Raw genomic sequence first — 19,318 nt, forward strand, 5'->3', positions numbered from 1 at the left:
AACTAGAGGACATTAATTGAGGTTAGAAACATAGAAAGATGACGGCAGATAAGGGCTACAGCCCATCAAGTCTGCCCATACCATTGACCCACCCTTTTAAGTCTACTGGCCCCTAAACTTTACTGACCTGCTCTATTAAGTCTATATCCTAGCAACCCTATTCATTGGTATGACCCTCGCAGTGATCCCACATAGGTATCCCATTTATTCTTGAAGTCTGGGATACTGCGGGCCTCGATCACCTGTTCTGGAAGCTTGTTCCAATGCTCTATCACTCATTCCGTGAAGAAGTACTTCCTGACGTCTCCACGAAACTTCCCTCCCCTGAGTTTGAGCGGATGTCCTCTTGTGTTTGAGGGTCCTTTGAGAAGAAAGATATCATCTTCCACCTCGACTCATCCCGTGATGTACTTAAATGTCTCAATCATGTCTCCCCTCTCCCTACGCTCCTCGAGAGTATAGAGCTGCAATTTGTTCAGTCTTTCTTCGTACGAGAGACCCTTTAGCCCTGAGGTTGAGGGGTTGTGGACTTAAGGGTAATGTTAGGAAATTCTTTTTCATGGAGAGGGTGGTGGATGCTTGGAATGACCTCCCGAGGTAGGTGGTGGAGAGGAAAACGGTGATGGAATTTTTTTTTTTAAATGGGATAAACACACAGGATCTCTAATTGAAATACGAATGGGCAAACTTTCACATTCTGAATCCCGCAACAAAGATGGTTTGGAAGGGCTGGCGTGGGCTTTGGCTCCAGTGATTGGGGCCTGGGGACAGTGCTGGGTAGACGTCTAGGGTCTGTGACCCAGAAATAACAAAGAAAAAATATATTTTAATTGAATCATGAAATTTTTAATGTATGTAATTACAGAGCAGACTGGATAGACCGTTCAAGTCTTTATCTGCTGTCATTTGCTATGTTACTATATTATGGGCATGGAAGCAGATAACGTATATAACAGACATTAGTAAAAGGGGCCTTTAGTTTTATATGAGGCAGTAGAGGTTGATGTTTCTTTCTTAAGGTCACAAAAATATCATCAGCAGGATGTGAGCTATGGCTTTCCTGGTTCTCAACTTGCTTCTTTAGCTACTGGCTATATTTCCACTTTTTTGGGTAAGTTAAGCAAGAAGAATGATGTTTGTCCCCAAAAGTGGTTGTACTTATGTGATCATTCAGAGATGTACTTCATGGCTTTAATCGGATTTTTGTTTGGTCTGGCAGCATATTTTCAGTATCAAGATTATAGAAGCGAGGTAGGGAAAGAATGAACAATATTATTTCCCAGTTACAGAACTCTTGAATTTAGAGATTTGCTCAGAGTTGAACACCAAAGCAGTTGGTATTTACATTATAGGAGTTATAACTCTTTGTTCATGTACTCTTAACCATTCAGCTACATCCCTTTCCTTTTCAATTGCCAACAGAAATAAATATGGGATTTTGTTGATTAGAGCTTTTTTTTTCCAGCTCTGTACACATGAGAAATTTATAAGTGCGTATCTCTCATGAACCAGTATGCAGTGCCAAAGTTGCCAAGGGTGAGCTATAGCAAAAAGTTAGATTTACTGCCCAAAAGAGTGCGATTTTTAGATGGTGTTTCCAAACTTTAAATCTAGAAAAAATGTAAGTGTAGTTAATTTTCAAATGGAGAAAAGTGCAAAATGTTTGCTTTTATGTTGCCTCTGAAAGGAGGAAGAAAGAATGCAAGCAATATGATACAAATTTCAGAGGAATTTGCCCAGGTAACTTGAGTTGTTGTTATTAAGTGCCATCGACTTGTATTTGAGTCCAAGTGACTTGATAATGATATGAAGTTTTCATGGCAGAGTATAGAAGTAGATTGCTGGGCCTTTCTTCTGCACAGTATAAATTCAGTGTTGTCGCTGTTGTCGCATCAAATGGGATCCTTTGCTCGCTGCCCATGGTTAGTTTGACATCTCCGCTATAGGAGACCCTAATGGTAGTGAAACTACCGACGGTATAACCTTTCAGCTTCACAGGTGTGCGCAAGCCCAAGTGAAAACTGCTTTCTACTCGGTGATTAAAACTTTTCATATAGGTATTACAGCATATATAGTTGTAAATGCAGGGGAAGGCAAACTATGCAGGAAGGAGTGCTAGGATTTCTTCCTACTGGCAGGGCCATTTGGTTTTTCTTCTCTTAAGCTTGCCACTCCTAAAAGCAGTGAGTGAGGCAGCTTTCAAATGAGTGTGGCACATATCTAATTATTGGGACTTTGCATCTCTGCAGTGCAGATGAGAAGAGTAAGATGAACAAGTGTATGCAGAATACCTAAGGTGACCACACGTCCCGTTTTGAACGGGACCGTCCCGTTTTTAGGTCCCCTGTCCCGTTGTCCCCACACACAGCTTCGGGATGCCGAAATGTCCCGTTTTGAGGGACAGCATCCCGAAGCTGTGCGCGGAGACAATGGGACAGGCGATCGCTTCCCCTCCCTGCCGCATCAAAGCCATCCTCCCTCCTTCCCTTCCTCCAGCGCCCGATTCAACCCCCTCCCCTGGGTCTGCAGCCACTGCTGCTTGCCAGCCTCTCTCCTTACCTCCCTTCAGTGAGGACCAGAGTGAGGCTTGGTAGATCCTGAGAGGAGCTATTGGAGCCTCAAAATGAGGCATGCAAGGTAATGAAAGAAACCATTGAAGCCCCAAAATGAGACTTGGATTGCTATCAGTGCAGCAATTGCAGCTCCAGAACGAGGCTTGATTTTCACAGCACAAGAGCCAGAGCTACACTGGTTGAATAGTTTATGCCTCCCAAAAATACAAGTAGCAGCCAAGAAACCGAGGTAGGCAGGGAACAGGGGAGAGGAAAACCGGACAAATTCTCACATTTTAGACAGACGTCCAGAACCTCCTTTTAAAAAGAGGACTTATCTGGCTAAATCCGGACGTATGATAATCCTAGATAGAAGAGGAGGGGGAATGATGGGGGGGGTTGTGAGGGCTCCATTGAAAGCTTCTGGGTGGCAAGCAGCGGCGGCGGACTAGGGGAGGGGGGTGTTGAATTGGTGCTGGAGGGAGGTGGAGAGAGAGGCCGGCGGTGGACCCGGGAGGGGTCCAGATTCAGAATCTCGGAGAGAGCGAGACCAGAAGGCTTTGAGCATGCGCAAATGCTCAAAGCCCAGTCCAGTCCGGCACAGGGAAGAGGAAGGATCTCCCTTGCACCACCCAGCCCAGCCCAGCCCAACGAGGGAGGATCTTCGGGCACTGGCACGTCCTGTGCATTGGTGTTGGTGCTGGTGCCCAATCGGGTAAGCGACCGATGTCTTTGCGGTGCTGGGGGGGATGCCGGATCGCACTGAAAAAAAAAATTTGTATAATGCGCTCACACATATAACGCGCATGGTTATACTCAGTTTGTAAAATCGTGTATAACGCGTGCGTTATATGCATGAAGATACAGTAATAGATGTCCCCTTTTGATGAAAAAAATAAATGGTCACATTAAGAATACCAAATGCATTATTTCATCTGTGGTACCAGCTGGTTTGAGAGCTAGATTTCCTACAATATGTAGTCTGGTTGCACAATTCCATTGTTTAGAACAGAGGTCCATCTTGTCCAGTGTTGTGATTCTGGCACTACCAAGTAAGGTGCTCAGTATTCAAATTAGGGCTGTTCTCCCTTCCAACTTCATGATTTAGGAATAAATTGAACTCGGGCCTATAGTTAGTCTGCCAAAAATTTTTAAGCCCTTTTTGAACCCAGCTAGATTATTTGCATCCACATCCTGTGGTAATCAGGTTCCGAGTTAATGCATCATATAAAGAAATACTTCCTTTCGTTTGTTTTAAACCCGCTGTCTGGTATAGTTTAATTGTTTTCCTCCTATCTTTTTGTGCTGTTGAGACATTTATGGGCCTGATTTTTTTCTAAGCATTTTTTCCTCATAGACACAATGGGAGGAGTGCATTAGTATGAGAAATCACACTCTTAATTTTATTTATTCAAAACATTTATAATCCACTCCATCTACAATTCTGAGCGGAGTACATAAAATTAAATGATACAGGCAATAACATGATATAATCTTGACAGTATTTTTTTAATAGCCTAATCAATGACTAGGAAATTTGAGCTCTGATATTTAATGGCTGAAAATGTTGTGCGATTTGCTCGGTGTCGGTGACTCATTTCCCTTCTTATACAACATTGATCATTGCATTTTGACATATCTCCCCATAAAAGATAAAATATAATTTGGTATTATTGATACTCCCTGATAACAGCTGTTCCAGTATCTACTGTACATCCTTGCCTCTGTTCATTTTATTTCCTCTCCTAAATATAGAACATGTCATATTTTTACATATCTGATAATGAAATGATAAAGCTTGATTATGGTTAACAGAGTAAGTAGAAGATTAAAACTCTATTTAAATTGTCTACATATCTCATTTATCTCCACCATGTTTTTCTTTAGTTGTGTCTTTCTTTTTCTAGCATGGCAAGCTCTAGTTTTTTGAATCTCTTCATATGGAAATTGTTCAATACCCTGTTGTATCATATCTTGGTACCTTTCTAGGTGTACTCTCGGAGGGGGGATGAGGCAACCTGAATTGCACATGCTATATAGGGAGCATGTGCTTCATGGATTCTATAGGGGCATGATGATGTTTTCTGTTATGTTTCTAAATACAGTGGTGCCTCGCATAAAGAACGCCTCGCACAGCGAACGCTGCACACAACGAACTTCATGTCATGATTCATACAACGAACTTCGTTTCACACAACGAAGTCGCCCGAGCTTCCACGATCGCTGCCGATGTATTGCATCCTTCCGCGCAGGCACTGCAGGCAGTCGTTAGTCACTGCGCTTAACGCGTTTCACATAACGAACTTTTTGCATAACAAACTTGCTCCTGGAACGAATTAAGTTCGTTGTGTGAGGCACCACTGTACATTGTCTTATTTGTTCTTACATGCTGCAATTATTTTTTCTTTTGCCTCCAATTTACACTGAGTAGTGTTTTTGAAGAAATGTCCATCCTGACTCTAGGGTTTTTTCATGACTGCATCTGCTACTGGTTATGAGATGATTAGATTACTTTTGTCCATATATTACCTCACACTTACGGTACTTTGCTAACACTCATTCTACTTCATTGCTTTTTCACTCAGGCTTTTTCATTCATTTTTGTGAAGCAGTTTTTAGCAACTACTGTATAGTCCTAGCAAACTGTTCGGGTATAGTCCAAGGTTATGGGGTACCAAGAGGTGGGGGGCGGGGAGTGGTGTGGGGTCTGCCCCAGGTGCACAGTCTAAGGGGGTGCTGCTTTCCTGAACCAGTAGTGGTAAACTTTAAATTCAGTCATCTTGGGACCTTCCCCGTAGCTACCATTCCACCCCCTCCAACGTCACTTCCTTGTTCCAGAGTAGAACTGGCAGCCACGAGGAGTTGCAGCAAGATCCTGTGAAGACTACATTTAAGCTTGTAGCTGCTGCTGCTGGTTCGAGAATCATACAGCAGCGGCAGGGAAGTGAAAGGGGCAAGATACTGGATGGCATTGGGGTGAAGGGAGAGAGAAGAGAGCAGGATACTGGTATGGAAGGATGGTGGAGGGAGAGAAAGGGGGTAGATGCTGAAGGAATGGATGTGCAGAGAGAGGTAGAGAGAAACTGAAGGGGGAAGGATAATGGATGGAATTGGGTTGGAGGGAGAGAAAGGGGGCAGATGCTGATGGAATTGGTGTGCAGAGAGAGGGAGAGAGAAACAGAAGGGGGAAGGATAATGGATGGAATTGGTTTGGAGGGAGAGAAAGGGGGCATATGCTGATGGAATTGGTGTGCAGAGAGAAACAGAAGGGGGAAGGATAATAGATGAAATCGGGTTGGAGGGAGTGAAAGGGGGCAGTGAAAGTGGGATGAAGGATGAGAGAAAGGGCAGGCATTGGATGTAAGTGGGGAGGGGAGAGGGGAGCCTATGCTGGATGGAGATGGGGATGGAAGAGAGAAGGGAGCAGATGCTGATGGAAGTATAGAGAGGAGAGAGAAAGAGGGGAGCAGACACTGGGAGAGAGGGGGCAGATGCTGGATTGAAGTAGACAGAGAGAGGAGAAGATGCTGTATGGAAGGGGTAGAGAAAGAGGGCACATGATGGAAGGATGAGATAAATAAAAAAGGATACATGTTTGATAGGGTGAGGAGGATAGAGTTAGTGAAATACTGGAGGGGGTGAGAGAAAGAGGTGGCAAGCTGTAGGTAGACACAGTGAAAAAGGAAATTGAGGGCTGGATAGTAAGAATTTAATCTAGACAGATGCAGAAAATAAATTGAGAAGGAAGATGAGGGAAGAAAAAGAAAGGGAGAGGAGAGAGTGAAATGCCAGACGATGGGAGTGGGGTATGGTGAGGGAAGGAAAGGAAAGGAGAGAGTGAAATGCCAAACCATGGGGGTGTGGGAGAGGGAAGGAGAGCAGAGGAGAGAGATACCAGACAAATGGGGGTGGAGGGAGAGATGGAAGAGGGAGGCAGTTTCTGGAAGGGGGCATAGAAGGAGAGAAGATGCCATATAGAAGGGGCAGAGAGAGGGCAGACAGTGGATAGAAGGAAGAGAGTGACAAGAAGATGAGGAAAACAGAAACCAGAGAAGACAAAGGTAGAAAAAAATTTCTACTTATTTTTTTGCTTTGTTGATAAATATTTATAAATAGAAAATGGAAATAAGGTGATCTTTTTATTGTACTAATTGTAATAAATTTTTGACTAATTCAGAGACCAAAACCCCTTTCCCTTAGATCAGGGCCGGATACCGTAACAGCAGTATACTTTACTAACCTGAGAAAAGAGGTTTTGGCCTCTGAAAGTTAATTGAAAAATGTATTAGGCCAATAAAATGGTGTTATCTTATTTTCCATGTTTTGTTTTATTCCCCTTTTTGGCCCCCTTTGATAAAGCCGCATTAGGCTTTTTTATTGCCAGCCATAATGATATTAGCTCCGACACTCATAGGAATTCTATGAGCACTGGAGCTTTTACCGCCAAGGCAAGAGATAAAAAAGCCTAATGCGGTTTCATAAAAGGGGGAGTGAGTTCTTTGTTAATTTGTAAAGTGATGATTGCTATTTCTCTGTTTTTTCAAATTTACATCTGCTATCCTTATATTTTGCACAATATTAGGCATGCATCACTATTTCTGTGGTGTTACATTGTATGCAGAGTCCAGCTTCTGCTTCAGAAACGAAAATCCAGACCCATGGCCCCATCCTGTTCATCCAAAGTCACGCCCCATTCCGCCCCAGCCCCACCCCCTCAACCTGGTGGCTTGTCGGGAGGGCATCTGCATATGTGCTGGTGTGATGCAATGATGCCACACACATGTGCATGATGTCACTATGTTGCATCTCACGCATGTGCAGATGCCATCCCATTGTCACTGCTAGCTGGAAGCTTTTCAAAACCCGTATATGTCTGGGGAAATCCGCACGTCTGGTAACCCTAAACCTTTGCCTACATATTTCTATTTTACACCCCTCCCCCCCCCTTTACAAAACTGTAGCACAGTTTTTAGCGCCGGCCTCGGCAGCAACAGCTCCAACGCTCATAGAAATTCTATGAGCGTCAGAGCTGTTACTGCCATGGTCAGTGCTAAAAACCATGTTACGATTTTATAAAAGGGGGTTAGTTTGTGATTACATATTCTATTCTGGGCGAAGGTGTTTTCTGTGTTCTGTGTGTATGAAAGGTATGGCTCTCTGTTAGCATTGACTGTGCAGAATCAATCTGTACTAGTCTGGCTTGTTTAGTTTTACAATGGGTGTATTAAGGTTCTACTGCTCACTGCACTATGTAAGATGCTGCCTTTTCCTAGGTACACTCTTGTTGTATGATATGTTTTTTATATAGATGAGGGGGGTGTCAAAAAATGATGGGCCCCAGGTGTCACATATGCAAGGTACACCACTGGTCCAAGGTGTGTTTAGGAGATGGCAGTTAGGAAGCATATACAGTGGTACCTCAGAATCCGAACGCCCCAGAACTCGAACAAATTGGAATCCAAACTTTTTTTTTTTTTTAGTAAATTTTGTATCGGAATCCGAACGCTGCTTTGGAATCCGAATTTGCGAGAGAACCCAGAATACAGCAGAGGAGCGAGAACCGGCAGATTTCGGTGCTTCCTTTCCACAAAACTCCTCACCTGCACACATGGGGGAAAAGCTGGCTCCTCTGTGCTGTTTTGCGGGCGGAGAAGGAGAAATTAAAAGTGGCAGATGCTAGTTCGCCGGTAATTGTCGCCCCCTCCAATCTCCTGTGTAAGCCATGCTGCCGAAGAGGCAGGGAAGGTAAACGTTTTGTGGGAGGTGGGGTGGCAGGGGAGACTGGATCTGCTGGGGCTGGGGCCGAGGCCCTCCCTGCAACTGCCGGTCAGGCTCCTCCAGCCCCTTCTCGCCATGCTTCCTCCTCCTGTCTCCAGAAATCCCCCCAGACGCCGTGGCGATCTCCAACACCCCCCCCCCCCTCCTTTTTCCCTGTTTGTTTTGAAGCATTTCCAATGTCTGATCCTTATTTTTTTTTGCCTGTACCTTCATTCCACCTTTTGGGCTGAAAGTCTGTCAAATTGTTTGGAGGGGAGGGTTTCTTATTTTTCTTCCTTTTTTGCATTGCAAGGTTTTCCTACTCCGTTTCATTTTTGCCCTTCCCCCATCTTAGAGAGCAAAACACAATAAAAAAATAGGGGGCACTTGCCTTTACAGGGCTGCTCTAGAAACCTGTAGCTGCATGGGGGATGGCTTGCATGTAAAAGTATCAAAATCTCATGGCTAGACTAAAAAAAATAAAAATAAAAGATCAAAGTGATTCTATTGTGCTGTCAATCTGAGTTTGTGGGACAAAGGAACAGATTAATCCAGTTTCTATTATTTTCAATGGGAAAAATTGTCTTGGAACTCAAACGTTTTGGAACTCGAACTGAATTCGGGAACTGATTAAGTTCGGATTCCAAGGTACCACTGTATTTGCAAGTACATATGGAAAATGCCTTGCAGTAATAAGAAGAGGGCTATGCATTTTCCAGTGGGTCACTGAGATTGCAGTTTGTGGCCAGCACAGACTGAGAGGGAGGAGCAGGAGGTCCCATTATCCAAGGGGAGGGCGAGTCAACTAAAAGGAGTATGTAGAAAGGAATTTTGGTCTTTGGTGATCCCTTCTACTCCTGCCAAAGGGCTAGATTCACTAAAGATAGTGACTGAATCGCTGTTGGCCAATTTTGTGGCCGATTTTCCAACATCAATTGATTCACTATCAAGTTTCCATGCAAATGATTTGCTAGCACCCCCGAGCCACCGTCCCACCCATCTCCATCCCAAACCCCAAAAAGATGGCAGGAGGGATGCCCACTCACTCCTGCCAGGAAAGACATCCCCCTACCCTCCCCCCCCTGAAGAAAAAGGTAGGAGGGATGCTCTCTCCCTCCTGCCACGAAGGCGCCTTCTCATTCCTACCCTTCCCCGAAAAAACAGCAATAGAGATGCCCACTCCCTTCTGCCCAGAAAGACCTCCCCCTGAAGAAAAAGGCAGGAGGGATGCCCATTCCCTCCTGCCACTGATTTCTACCTGACTGCCAGGTAAATAGTTGACTGCTATTATCTTCAAGCAAGTTAGTAAACTGTTCAAATCACCACAGGAAGGGCAATTTCTAAGAAACCACAGATGGCAGACATCCAAGTGGCTGCTCAGGCTGGTGCCTTCAACCTATTGCATGTGTTTCCCTGGCTTCTGCTCACCTGCGCCTCACGGCAGGCTCCGACCAGTTCTTTGGGGTCTAGGAGGACTTTTACTTACCCCCACCAGGGCTCATAAAAAGAAAAGGGGATCAAACCTAAACTTAGTCACTGTCACTCACAGTTCTTACACGAGCTTGAGCACAAGCTGGGACCGGATTAAATTAACTTGTCTCTTTTTTGATATTTCTGGGCCATAGACTAAAGTCCATCTGGTATTGTCCTAGGTTCCAACTGCTGAAATTGCTATCCAAGCTCACTCCAGCCTATCCAACCATCCTTTTGTTTGCAAGATATCTACTGTAAAGTCAGGCCAGTAACATCCTTATGTTCCTCGTTACCTCTATGCTTATCCCAGACTTTTTGTTATGCTTGGATTCTACCCCTTATGAACATCATCATTGGTCAGTTTCCATAATTCATAGATTGCAGGAACAACAAATGGCAGCAACTTTTTAAAATATGGTAATACACTTGGCTTTTATATGTTGAATTTTCCATTTAGGTCAGCACTGCAATGGACTTTATACTTTAAGCATTCTGCATGGTGATCCAATAAGAAGAGAAATAGACTAATACTTTCACTGAAGTTGCAATGTTGAAAAAATAAAATGCCAGATATCGCCACTGACTTTTAAGCAGCATTTTTGTTATCCTAGCTTTTACTTTCCACAAAGCTGCAGTCCACGAGAATTGTCAATATCTGCAATATGTGTGGTGGGGGGGTAAGAGATGATGATTTCATGATGCACCATGCAGGCTTCTTTCTGATCCCACTGCAAGTAGTATTCTGATATACGGGCAGATGAAAGTGTAGTGGGCACTGATACATGGAATGTTTGTAAGAGTGCATATTACACACAAATCATAGGTTTTTCTTTTTTAAATTTTCTCTTTCATAGTATCGATCACTGTCTCAGATGCTTAATAGATACAAGAACTTCTGTTGCAGAGTTGACCAAGAAGAACTGCATTGCTCATGGAGTATGGTGTTCAAATATAAGAAAGATTAGAGGAATATATATATTTTATTAGATTTCCTGCATAGGCTCTATGGGGGCACTGAGCCTATGCAGCACCTGTCTGGCATATGTTAATAATTTATTGCCCCGGTTTATTGACTTTCAGTATAAAATGTGTAAATAATAAAATGAATTTCACATCTTAGTCTCTGATTCAGTATAAGTAAAGATGATTACTAATTACCAAATAAACAACTGACTTTTTAGCCCTAGAACTTTTTATACACATTACAGCTTATCTGTTTCCTTAATGTTGCATTTACTGTAAAAGTTTCCCCCATTATCCCCACGAACAGTGGCGTGCCAAGAAGGGGTGGGGGGATGATCCGCTCCAGGTGCAAGCCCTGAGGGGGTGTACAACCAGCTCATAGAGCTCTCGCATGATGCTGCCACTGCTACTTTCCTGTACCAGCAGCAGCCACAGTAAACTTTAAATGCAGACATCGCAGGACCTTCCTGCACCTCCCCACGGCTGCTGGTCAATCCCCACCGATGTCATTTCCTTGTTCCAGAGCAGAGCCAGCAGCTGCAGAGAGCTACAGGAAGGTTCCGTGATGGCTGCATTTAAGTTTTCAGCTGCTACTGTTGATAATGGAAAGCAACAGCAGCAGCGGTGAGGAGGTGAAGGGGCAGGATACTCGATGGAATTGGAGTTGAGGGGGAGAGCGAGAAGGGGACAGGATACTCAATGCACTTGGGATAGAGCAAGAGAGAGATAAGGGGGCAGAATACTCGATAGAATTGGGGTGGAGGGAGAGAGAGAGAAGGGATCAGGATACTCGATGGAATTGGGGTGGAGGGAGAGAGAGAAGGGATCAAGATACTCGATGGAATTGGGATGGAGGGAGAGAGAGAAGGGATCAGGATACTCGATGGAATTGGGGTGGAGAGAGAGAGAGGATAGATGCTGATAGAAGTGGGATGAAGGGAGAGAGAGGAGGGCAGACATTGGATGTTAGTGGGGAGGGGAGAGAGGTGGAGCAGTTGGATGAAAGTAGGGAGAGGAGGGTGAGGGGACAGATGCTGGACTGAAGAGGGGAGGGAGAGAGGGGTGCAGTGGAAGTGGGAAGGGGAGAGAGAGCACTGAATGGAAGTGGAAAGGAGTGAAAGGGGAGCAGATGCTGAGTGAAAATGGAGGGGGAGAGAGAGAGCAAACACTGGTTGGAGGTGGGGAGAAGAGAAGGGAGCAGACATTGAAAGGAAGTAGGGAAGAGAGAGAGAGGGGGTAGATGCTGAATGGACATGGAGAGGAGAGAGGGGCAGATGCTGGAGGGAAGTGGAGTGGAGAAAGAGGACACGTACTGAATGGAAGGAGGGGATAAAGAAAAAAAGGACACATGCTAGATGAGGGAAGAGGATAGAGTTAGTGAGATACTGGAGGGTGTGAGGGAAAAAGGTGGCAAGCTGTAGGTAGATAATGAAAAGAGGGAAATTGAAGACTAGATAGTAAGAAAAAATTTAATCTATACAAAGGCAGAAAATAAATTAAGAAGGAAGACTAGGGAAGACAAGAAAGAGGTTTTGACCTCTGAAAGCTAATTGAAAAATGTATTAGTCCAATAAAATTGGATTATCTTATTTTCAATTTTTTGTTTTATTTTTATTTGTTAATTTGTAAAGTAATGATTTGTTATTTCTCTTTTTTCAAATTTAAATCTGCTATCTTGTTTATATTTTGTACAAATTAGGGGACATGCGCCACTGTTTCTGTGATGTTGCATTTGTATGCAGAGTCCAGCTTCTTGTCTACATACAGATATTTCTGTGTTTAGAAATATAGAAACATGATGGAAGATAAATGCCAAATGGCCCATCCATTATCTCTTTCTCTCTCTAAGAGATCCCACATGCCTGTCCCATGCTTTCTTGAATTTTTTTTAGATTCTAGAAGTCCTCTCACAGCACCTCATCTGGACAGAAGGGAAGGAATCAGCTCTGCCCTATTTATGTGCTACTTGGTCCTTGACGATTCATACTGTAAATAATGTAAACTTTTGTCTTTAATCAGTCACTGGTTTATTGACAGGATTATTGACAGTGTTTATCCTGATGCCTAAAAGAAAAACTCCTGCAAAGGTTCTCTGTAAAGGTTACTCTCTCTAGTAAATACTTTAAACTAGCTATTTACAAAGAGCTTGCTTTCAGTTTATATTGACAGCTGTCTTTTGAAATGGCTAAGTTTAAAAAATTCTAAACTAAAGCTACCTGTGCGTATTAGCTGTGCTTTATATTGATTTTCTTGTTTAGCAAGCTATCCCAGAAGTGTGCTAAATCTACCAGAAAGCTAAACACACCAACACACACACACACACAAGAATTCCTTATATCCTTTCTGAAGTATACTTTATTGAACAAATATAATAGGTCTACTCACATTTAGCAGTTTTTCTTCAGAGGTTTGTTCCCCTGGGCTTAGACTTCTTAGTTTTAGAATGTTGCTACAGTAGATGAGGACAGGAATTGGAAGGCAGAAGATTAGGAAGATTTCAAGGCTGGGGGTTGAAGTATCCCTGCATGGTCTTCACAAGAGGTGAAAAGATAATTCTTTGTTAGGAGATTAGAAGAGCCATGTGTGCTGCAGATGGATGCAGGAAAGGCAGTGCCTATCTCTCCAGATAAAGAGTTTCCACAAAGCCAAGGGAAGGGCATGGCAGAATCAGAGGCCAATAGGAGCAGAACTTAGCACCTGGTAGTCCAGTAAGTAAAGGTGAGCCAGAAGAGAGACAAAGGATTCAAGCTTAGGTGAGAGAAAGGGTGAATTGGTCTTAGGAGAAAGACCACCGGCAGAGAAGCTTTTATACGTAAGCAGGAGTGATTGTAGCATGTGTACAGCTATATTGCCCACAATGCATAACTTACATATCCTTGCAAGAAGCTACAGCAATAAGGTTCTGTGAAATTACTGAATTATATAAGGCATTTCTTGGAGCCCTGTCACAACCAGGGTAAAGCGATCAGGGACATAACAATTGATACTCTAGGAATTTTAAAATAGCCCCTTGAAATGCTAGCCTATATACTCTTACCAGAGACTTTCTATGCTAAGAAAAAAATTTTCCCTTAAACTCCCTTGCTAAGTGAGCAAAGTATTTTAAATAAAATAAAGTCCCTGAGCTTTACCTATTTAGCTTTGGCTCCTTAAATAGGTAATCTCAGGGTTTGAAATATGTGCATACTTCTGTATTTTCATAATTTTGCTTGCGTATTACTTCAGAAAATTTTGTGGAGCAAAAAGCAGGTGTAAATAATGTGTGCACATGATTTTCCTGGAATAGTAGTGTAGAATCTGCATGTATTTTTTGCTGTGAAAATCTGTCAAAAGTCCACATAGTGAAGAATATGTACATGCTTTTTCTCTAAACTGCAAAGAACATTGTTTAAAAAAATCAAATGCTTGTTTCCTTTAGAGTGAACAATATGTCAGAAATGCAAAGAAACCCCAAGCAAGAAATGATTTCCCAGCTTCACAATTCAGCAGCAATTGGGGACAAAACACAACTGTTGGCACTGCTCAGTCACTCCTCTTCTCTTATTGATGAAAGCACTGAGAATGGATGGACTGCACTCATGTATGGGGCCCGCAATGGACAATTCGATGTGGTACAAATGCTACTTGATAAGGGGTAAGAGAAGCCTTTTTATTCTTTCAGTTTCTGCTACCACTTTTGTGTTACACCTTCAGAATCTCAAGTGTGGTTGAATAAATGTGACATGGAGTCAAATACTGCTGTTTATATCAATTGCAAACTCAACTTTTGGAATTTCTTCTAGTATTGCTAATATTGTGCTGTTTGAGATGAAAATTATATTTGATTGGTCTGTAGCTTGTCATTTTTATTAAAATGAGTATTTTGTCAGCTGAAGTGCATGAGGGAGTTGAACCCACATCAGGCTCACACCTAACCTTCATTCTAACCGCTGTGCTAGACAATGAGCCATAAAATAATAGCAATTCAGGTTTTATTAAACTGTTCCGTATAGGCGTCTTAATGCTGTAGCGACGGCATTCTTGCGGCGCCTAGCAGAGTGCCAGAAGCACGCCTAAACGGCTGCAGTTAAGCATTTCCTAAGTTGTCAAGGTAGGAAACTTCTCTCCTGACTAAAAGAAGCCTTATCTGGCTCACCAAGTTAAGGCATCTTGTTGCACCTTGTTCATCTTCTCCAGCTCTCATATAATGCCATTTTCTCAAATATGCTGTTTGCAGGCTGTAAGGCAGGAGACATGCCAGCCCATGCCCCCCCTGAAACATAGCACAGCTACCCTGTTTGCTCCCCCCCCCCAATTAAGGACCACCCCACTTCTCTCCTTTGCAGCCTGGATAAGACAAAGGTCAATGTGACAAAGTAGCTGAATTTAAAGTGGTGCTTATTAAGGAAACACTAATCCCCGGATGCTACTCAGTGATGTTGTCCCCATATCACACAGTGTTAGGGTTATCGCACTATTGTATCTGAATGGTCAAAAATTGTTTAAGATTTTTATTGTAGAACGTTATGTCTCTTCCTAGACACTCCAATCTAGAATCCTTGCACAGTCCAGGAAAGCAGCATGCAAGTGTAACATAATGCAACTGCAGTTCAATGGGATGGATGACATGTATGCAGAGTAAGCCACGCCTAGGTCCAATTGTGGTTGAATTGTTAAGGTCCCATAATCTTCTCCTAGTGCGAGAAGGCAGGCTGTAGAAAAAGGAAGATGGATTGAAACAAATTAAGAGTATATTAGTGACTTTTAGGCTTTCTTTTACAAAGGTGCGCTAAATCAACGCATGCGATAACTGCTAACGCGTCATAAGGATAACATGCAAGCGTTAAAATTTAGCACATGCTAATGGTGCCCTAAAGGTTTAGGTAGATTTTTTTATGGGTATAACAAATTAGTGCAACATAAATAAGTCATGTGCATATCTCGTGTCTAGGATACACCATATCTACACCATGATTCATTCTTTTTGTCAGTTTATACTAAGACAGAGACCAGAGCTATATGAAATATTTTATTATAGAAATAGAAAAATATAATTCACAAGTTAGCAGTAAATAATAACTAATTATTTGTTCACAATATCTCTGAATACATACATATATCTCATAACATAATTATTACACAATAATCCCTAAGAAAATGAGTAAATACAACTAATTCTTACACTCTAAGTAATTCCTTATAAAAATAAGTCCTGATTATAACAGCAATCTAATACAGTTTATCACCAAGGGTAATTAATATCTCCTTATCCCAAAAACAATAGAATCTTATCTAGCCCAGCTGATAAAATAAATAATTCCTTTCTCATCCTTCCGGTTATGCTTCCTCAGAACAGGGAGATGGAATTTGTCCGTTTTTCTTCAACGCAGCAGTGGATAGAATCCTTCTGATCAGGAACAGTTCATTAGTCACTGGAAAAAGCTGTAATTTAGGTCTGCCACAGTTACTTATGTGATAGAAACCAGATCTGTTTCAAAAGCAGTTCTTTGTTTTCACTCTCATCCGAGAGCTAGGTCACAAGAGGTAACTTATCAGTTCTTAATTATTATAGAGGTATGTAGATAAGTCTATGCTTGGATGTGAGGGAGCTCGGACCCATGCATAGGTTTATCTACACACCTCTATAATAATTAAGAACTGATAAGTTACCTCTTGTGACCTAGGAAGGGCAACGCATTTAGCGTGTGCTAAATGTTAATTCATGCATGTTATCCTATGGATGCGTTAGCAGTTAGCGCATGCATTGATTTAGCACACCTTTGTAAAAGAGGGCCTAAAACTCACTAATTTACTGTTCTCTCAGAAAATCATAAGAAGTACACCTACGGAGTCCTCTTTGTGAGACCATTTTATCCTGTTAGCCTTTGGAGTAAACGAAGTTATTTTCCTGTTGCAGGTGTCCTCCATGGACAACATGAGAAATGTTCTCACATAAACCTCTCACCTATCCTTGAGTTGTATTCCATATTCAGCTATAAAAAGAACTGTTAGACAATCCTGCATTATGGTGCATTTCAGGATGCAGCACACATGCACAGTTCAATTAAAACTTCTATAAAATACCAAAATTAAAGGAAGGTTTATCCCATATAGAATCCATCAGATGACATCATCCATTTGTGTGGACTTCTGTCCTGCTCTCCACTGAGAACACCTGTTATGGGAAAGTAACTTGGTGTTCATGCACTGCTGATAAAAGTGTAATTAAAATCTGTCATATAGCTCACATTTTGCTGGAAAATTAGATTTTTCTTCTTGCCTGCTTGATGAATATTGTTCTTGTTTATAGGTGTGACAAATTCCTTGCCAATAAATCAGGCCAAACTGCACTGGATATTGCTAGGTTTTGGGGCCATAAACACGTGGCTGACTTACTATTAAGCAGTAAGGGCGGGCCGAAGCCTTCGTTCCTGCCTGATACAGCAGAGGGAGATGAAAATTACTTTGGCACCTCTCTGTTGGACAGAAAAACTGAAAAGAGAACAGATTCTGCTTGGTTAGAGGCAAAACAAAGCCAGACCACTACAGTTTATATTCTTTTTTCAAAATTAAACCCGCTGGTTACCTCAGGGAGAGATGAAGAAAATTCAGAACAGCCAAAAGTGAAACTTTGTAGGTTGCATCATGAAGAGCTCAAGGAATATTTGTCTGAACCTGGAGAGGTTTTTCTTATTTTTCTTGGCATTGAAAAACAACTGAATAGCAAAGTGTTGGAACCCATGGAAGGAGCCAGTCATATAGAAGAGCTGGAGGATCAGATGGTTGCCTGGTTTGCTCTCAGTGTAGACAATATTTCTGCTGAACAATTTAGTCAAAAGCATGGCAGCTGTTACTTTCTTCAGCCTCCAATGCCACAACTTCTGCTGCTTAGCCAAGACGAATCAGGTAATGCATCAGAAATATGAGGTGTAGCCATAAGAGTGATGGAACACTCAGGGTAACCCATTATTTCTTTGCTAAACTTTCTTTTAGTTTAATTGGTATTAGATCAAGAAATCTCTGCTTATCAAGGCTGATTTGGAGGGGGTGAAGGGGGAAAAAGTTTTGAAAGTGATTTGGAGGACTATTTTCAAAATGATGTCTAAATACAAGTTTAAACAAACTTGTATGGCAACAAATTTAATCTTTTTCCTGGAATTGTCAAAACACAGCCAACAATATAACTGATTCCAAGATGTATGAAAATTTCTTACAACGTACACCATTTGAATCTTATCTTCTGTTATTGAACTTACTAATGCCACAGACCTCAGAAACACCCCTCCTCCGTCCCATAAAGGTTATGTCTCAAAATGGGGAGACTCATGTGCAAGCTTCTCATTGGTCAGGGCTTTATTGTAATAGTTTTTACTCAATCATTTAAGTTCTTTTTTAACATTCTTAACCAACTAATGAAGAATTGTACTTATCTTCAAAAAGTGCTTTCAATGCTTAAGCGGGTGGACTTTTTGAAGATAAGTACAATATTGTTGGTTGTAAATACAAGTTTAGACATTGTGCAGAAGATATACACAAAAATCCAGTACGAAACATGCTCATTTTCAAAACTGTAAGACGTCCATCTTGTTTTTTTGAAAATGGATGTTTGTGCTCAGCGCATCTATTGTTTTGAATAATCAAAAAAACCACATCCAAATAAAAAAATGCACAAAACAAGCCATTGAGATGTAGGAGGTGCCAGCGTTTGTAATAGACTAGCCACACGGACATCCCAACAGAGGAGTGGGGCACCTTAGGGGTCACTGCAGTGAACTTCACCTAATAGGTCCCAGATATACATCTCACTTTAACCCCCTTATGGTGTATGGTGAACCTACAAACAACAGCAGAGGTCCAGAGTATTGTTGGTGTGCAATTTGATTCATCAAATCACAAAGTCTTGTGTGATGGCTCGACACGTAATTGTTTGTGTGATGTAGATGATGATAGGTCATAACACAAGAAAACGGTGAACAAATATGACCACGAGTGACACACAAACGCAAGATATTGTGGCATTAATCTGTAGTGTGAGATAATAGCATATATGCGATTGTCTCACACTACAGATTAACACCATGGTACGCTATCATCTCACACTACAGATTAATGCCATAATATCTTGCATTTGTGTTCATGTGTCACTCGTCATATTTGTTCACGGTTTTCTTGTGTTATGACCTACCATCTGCATCACACAAACAATTACACTTTGGTTAACAAAGGCTCCTGAGGCAGGCCGTAGAGGCCGAAACACGTACATGTCGATCCATCATACAAGATTTTGTGATCTGATGAATAAAATTACATACCAACAATACTCTGGACCTCCGCTGTTGTTTGTTAGTTCGTGACTTATTTGTGGCGGTTTCTCTCCTGGTTTTTGTCTTGCCATTTTATCTTTGAGGACGTCGTATGGTGAACCCTCCAAATCTACCCAGAACCTACTGAACCCAAGTTTATGCCACACCAATAGCCCTTTTGCCTGCAGTTGTCACCTATACATAGGTACAGTAGGATTTGAATGGTTTTTGGAAGGCTCATATATTCCATCATAAGTGTAGTAGTTAGAGTGGGATATGGGCCTGAGTCTC

The 19,318-nt window shown here is 42.1% G+C and overlaps 1 protein-coding gene across 3 annotated transcripts in view; it reads left to right on the forward strand.

Annotated features, from left to right (window-relative positions):
- The window catches only part of NUDT12 (nudix hydrolase 12), a 65,003-nt gene that overhangs the window by 21,671 nt on the left and 24,014 nt on the right, over nucleotides 1–19,318 (forward strand). For all 3 annotated transcript variants that reach the window (XM_033929155.1, XM_033929157.1, XM_033929156.1), the window contains 2 exons: nucleotides 14,164–14,379; nucleotides 17,035–17,630. In XM_033929155.1, coding sequence (XP_033785046.1) covers nucleotides 14,164–14,379; nucleotides 17,035–17,630 — 812 coding nt within the window. The remainder of the gene's footprint in view (nucleotides 1–14,163; nucleotides 14,380–17,034; nucleotides 17,631–19,318) is intronic.

The sequence above is a fragment of the Geotrypetes seraphini genome, chromosome 1 (genome assembly GCF_902459505.1).
Source record: "Geotrypetes seraphini chromosome 1, aGeoSer1.1, whole genome shotgun sequence".
Taxonomy (NCBI): Eukaryota; Metazoa; Chordata; class Amphibia; order Gymnophiona; family Dermophiidae; genus Geotrypetes; species Geotrypetes seraphini.